Source organism: Haliaeetus leucocephalus, unplaced genomic scaffold (genome assembly GCF_000737465.1).
Source record: "Haliaeetus leucocephalus isolate CR32 unplaced genomic scaffold, Haliaeetus_leucocephalus-4.0 Scaffold439, whole genome shotgun sequence".
In the NCBI taxonomy this organism is placed as follows: domain Eukaryota; kingdom Metazoa; phylum Chordata; class Aves; order Accipitriformes; family Accipitridae; genus Haliaeetus; species Haliaeetus leucocephalus.
The window spans coordinates 2,346,687-2,351,670 of record NW_010972875.1 but is presented as its reverse complement, the minus strand read 5'-3'; the positions used below and the strand labels follow the sequence as shown (position 1 = coordinate 2,351,670).

The following is a 4,984-nucleotide window of genomic DNA, read 5'->3' as shown; positions in this document are numbered from 1 at the left end:
CGGGGCCTCAATTAGCCTGATGGGTCTGTTGGCCGTGGGAATGAATACCTTCCTGGGAGGGAGACGCAGACTTCAACAGAGGGGTTTGCGGGTGTTTCTGTACGCTTCAAAGGCTGGAGATAAGAGTCCTTAATGCGGGTAGTGTCTATACAGGCTATTTCATGTGGTATATCCGACACGAAGCTGCTTTGTGTATCCACACGTATTAAAATGTCTAATACGCTATGCCTAATGTATCTAAACCAACCTTATTGTGTATTTACACACGGTATTTAAGAGCTGAGGTCTTTCTCCCCCCACGTCCTCTCGGTACTCGCTTGCTTTCCCCCCTGCCCTGCTGCCGTCTCTGCCGGACGAGTTGCCCGCTGTGGCAGGCGGTGTCAGCAACAGGGGAGGCTGAGCTGGCTTTCAAGGAGGTAATGCTGCTAAAGCAGGCAAAAGCAAACTGCTCAGCTCTTTTTCAGAAGCGAAGGTGACAGCCAGATGGGTTCCTTAAGTATTGCTGAGCAAATTTTTTTTTAAATCCTGATTTCTTAAAGAAATAAGGCATGTGCAAAATTGTATCCCGTGTGCATTTGCATGTGAGTATAAGGGAGTAATTTTGTTGCTGTTTGCTTGCTGTTGCTTGATTAGTACTGCACCCCATAAATTTGGGGCCGATTTCAACCGAATGAAACAAAGGGGCAAATTTTAAGACACTAATTCTCAAAGAGATAACATTCCCTGTAAGTTCTGTGAAGATAGCCGGGCAGGGGATGAAAGAGGAAAAATACAAGCATTAATATTGAAATGTCAACATTGGACAGAGAGGTTGTGGCACCGTGTTGGGAACTGAATGCCTAGGAACTGGAAAATCCCTCTTTCAATCAAAATGTATATTCCTGTAGGATTCAGTGGTGTCCAATAAGGAGCAAATCTCACTTGAAGCCTTTCATGGTAGACATGCATATCTCTCTTCTCTGTGGATTTTCTGATGCTCTGTTTAAGACAAGCCTGAAGCTTTGGTATAATTCAGTTAAAAACTCTTGACAGTCATGAGGTGCAATTCCCTAGGAAATGAGGCTTCATATATGTCACTGCTTACAAAAGTATTGGTCTTATCTACACTTCACTTACCCTTTGTATAGCCAATGTGCTTAGACGCGCCTTTTTCTGGCTTGTGTCATGAACAGGTAATTTCTCTAATACAGAGCTGAAAAGCAGCTCCTTGAGGCTGCAGACAGTTAATGAATGCACGGAGGAAATGATTTATAGTGTAGGCTGAATTACGTCTTATGTACTTTGCTGGGACTAACTCTCAGCTGGGCTGTCTCCTTTGCTTCTCCAGCATAAAGTACTAGGCAGTTCTTAAATATGAATTTGCTTGTGGAAGCAGCTCCCGGTAAGGATGCAGAGACCCTCACTTCATATTGCTTCTGCCTTAGTGTTATCATCAATAAATTTCTCAGACAGCTTCTTTGGAAGATGAGGCTCATTGATCTACCCCTTTACCGTGCCAGCCATAATGCAGTGTTTTTTTAAGACTCTTTTTGGCAGCCCTCTTTACCTAAGTTGAAAACTTGAGTTTGCACAATTTGAATTCTTTTGGAATTTTGTCTTTGACAACGTTGACAACAGCATCCGCTTTTAACTGAATATATTGTCTCACGAACCCAGGCTGAATGAAATGGGACCCAGGCTATCAATTCCAACTGTTCACCCTGTCTGTTTGTTGCCTGGGGGTTACCGCTCTCGCGGCAGGCGTAGTTGCGTTGCATGTGAAGCAGGTAGTCCGTGCAGCTTGCAGGCTCCCACTATGCAGTTCAGAACCTGTGCTGATCTGTATTACTGTTTTGATCGGTGAAGCGGATTGCCTTTATGCATGACTCAGCTTCCTGTCACGGTAGCTGCCACCTCTGTGAAGGCTGAACTGGACAGATGCCTCAGAGTGGTGATCTCTTCAGCTGTCCGGCTTCAATCTGTCTGCATTTGGGGCTCAACATCCTCAGATTCAGCACCTGTGAATGTAAAATGCTGGGAATGAAGTACTATGAGGCTGAAATGGAGAGGATAAAGAAATGATTACAGAGAAACTAATTCATTGCTTTACCTGAGACTTTGTCAGTATGAAAGCACTCTGGGTTAGCTCAGTTTGGAGATTAGTTGGCAGCTTCTCTTAAATTAAAAAGAATGATTTTGTTAAGTCAACAAGAAGAAAAAGAATCTCAAAGAATATTATGTAAATGCAAATACAAATCATGAAGAGGGTACTACTGTGTTCATTATAAATCATACATCAAAATTATCCTGTTTCCTATTGAATAACAGATGTTTTAAATTTTTCATTTAGGAAAATGTACTACTTTGGAAATGGTATTTTACAACCAGTGTCTGTATTTGAGTCCCAAACTAGTTATGTGGAAGCTGCCTGAGCAGAGATTCTCATCCTGTAGAAAAAATTGCAGAGCATTGCCTGAAGGCATGATCCCCAAACTTTCACACTGACTTTACTGTACTTGGAGCAGATCTTTAGTGTGTGTCATTAAAGTTAATGCAGGAAGTATCCTTGTGCTGAGCAGGAATAGAAACAGATCTGCAATTCTGCAGTGCCTTCATATAAACATGGCTAGTAGCTTGATCCTGAAAAACCATAAATCAGTAAAGCGGCAGGGAATCTTTACTGACATGTATTCAGTATACAGATTTTTCCCTTTTATCTGAATGTTTCTTGGGTTATCATTCTGGCCTTATTTGCTCCAAGTTCAGATATATTTAAATGAAGCTACAGAATGCATCCCTTGGTAAAACACATGAGTAAACCCAAGTTGTTCCTGATGGCCTGATCCTGCTGTAATTCAGACAGAGTAGTGCTTTACTTCTTGAGCAGTCCCACAGGAAATCGTAAGACACTGGAGGTGTGAAGTATAGCTCAGTAGTCCCGATCCAAATCCATGGAGAGCAATAAAAAATGCACCAAGTTGTTTGTCTTAAACCCAGCATGAATAAGGGTTTGCAGTTTACAAACAACTTTCTGAGACATGTTATTCTGAGTTGAGTTTTGTGTAAAAATGAGCATTATAGATCAGCTCTAATTGAAGAGCTTGGAAAGTAACCAGAGTGATACACTATAGGCAGTGTTGTGATACGAAGTTAACTACGAGAAACAAATTTGTTCTGTCTGCAAGCTAAATTTCTGTTCTTGTTCATACCTGCTTTAATACTTTAATACTTATTGTGGGGTGTGCAAAAGTGCTCGGTAGTGGCTTAATTTCAGTCTCGCTGCAATCGGTGGAGACACACTCAGTAATGTTGTTGCAGGCATACCTGTAGTTAGCACTTTTGGAAATCCTATACCAAGTATGTGACAGGGTCATAATAGCTGAGGGTTTTCTTTTTCATATCTTTAAAGTATTTTGCCCTGCACTAAAATATACCCACTGAGGTATGACCTAGGTACTTAAAATACCCATCAGTTCTCCTCAGGTGTTTAGAACCTGGTTCTGCCAGGGACTGCATGTTCAGCCTTCCTATTGTCTTCTTTCCAAAATGGTAGCTATTTGCAGGACTTGGGAAGGCAAAGATTTAAGATCAGGTAAAAAATCAAAGTTTAAGGGTCAGCAAATTGACCAGCATCTCCCCTTTCACACAGAAGCTAGAGGAGTCCTGTGTGGAGTTAATGTCTTCTCATTGAATACTAACTTTGAGTGGTTTTTTGCAGCTCCCTAGCAAGTTGGCCCAGTTTTAGGAGCAGGCAAAGCAGGCAGTTGCCTAGAGCGACAGACGAAAGGAGGCAATAAAATCCCATTTTAAGCAAGAAAGTGACCCTGTGACTCTGTGCCTGTTTCTGCCTGTTTAATGAGGACTTGGTGTGTTCCCCAGGCATCATTCTCCCCAAGCTGCTGGGGTGCTGAGACTGAGCAATCTCCTTACCACAGGAACCATGGCCACAGTCCTGTTGTTTGCACATCCCGTCTATTTGTTCTTGTCTCTGCTTCAGCTTGCTGCTGCTGATACTGAGGGGAGAAACTTTCTGTGCTCGTTCTCTGCTCCTTTTTCTTGACAGTGCTGTATTACTATTGCTGGGGTGGTTGGATTGGCAGAAGAGCAGGGGCAGATGTGCTGAGACTAGAGAGCTCACAGAATTCATGCTTCACTAAAAAAAACCCTCCTGTTATTATTATCCTTGCAAATTGGGAATGACAGGCTGCCGAGGCTTACTGAGTTTATATTTATGTCAAGAAACTGATTGCAAGAAATAAGAGATGTCTTAGCAAATCTTACATGGGTACTGAGTTCCTATAAGGACCTTTTACAGCCATTTCAGGGCTCAGTTAACTCTGCTTGATGTAGACTTCCATTTTACACCCAGTTTTGAGTGCCAAAAATGTTTGTTTCCTTCCTTCCCCGCCTGCCCCCCGCCCTTCACTCCTTGTGCTCTGACACCTCTAGGCTTTTGGGATGAATATCTTCCGTGCTGTGAATAGGTTGCTGTATCAGGCTTTGCCAATAGAGTCGATGGTAGCCTTCAGTCTCACTGACAACATGGTTACAAGCTGTAACAGAGAACTTGTCCGCAACCATAGTCATTTTGCTCTACTGCTCTTCAGAGGAGCTACGTGGAGCAGCAGAGTTCTGTGAGCTGACTGCAAGGTCTGAGAGATGACACTATTGCTTTGCATTAGGTTCACAGTTAGGTTTATCGTGTCATCCAGAGGCATACACTGAAAGCATTGGTGGGTCAGCCTTTACCACACATCAAGATCCTTAATAGCAAGGTAGGAAATGTATATGGATTACAAAAAAAAAGACAATCCAGTTTCATCATAAGTAATAAGAATTTGGAAAGCATATTACATTTCATTAGACTTTGCAACTTTAGTCAATCACTGCATCACATTAAGAGGAGATTTATGGGAGGCATATTATCCCACATTGGCCCACTGGAATGTTCTTACACTTTCTCTGAAACCCCTACATTACTACATCCAGAAGAGGATGCTAAACT

The 4,984-nt window shown here is 42.4% G+C and overlaps 1 protein-coding gene across 1 annotated transcript in view; it reads right to left on the bottom strand.

The window, feature by feature from the left end:
* NWD2 (NACHT and WD repeat domain containing 2) overlaps positions 1–3,946 on the bottom strand; it is a 60,270-nt gene extending 56,324 nt beyond the window's left edge. The window contains exon 1 of the mRNA XM_010574538.1: positions 3,910–3,946. Coding sequence (XP_010572840.1) covers positions 3,910–3,946 — 37 coding nt within the window. The remainder of the gene's footprint in view (positions 1–3,909) is intronic.
* Between the last annotated feature and the right edge of the window lie 1,038 nt (positions 3,947–4,984).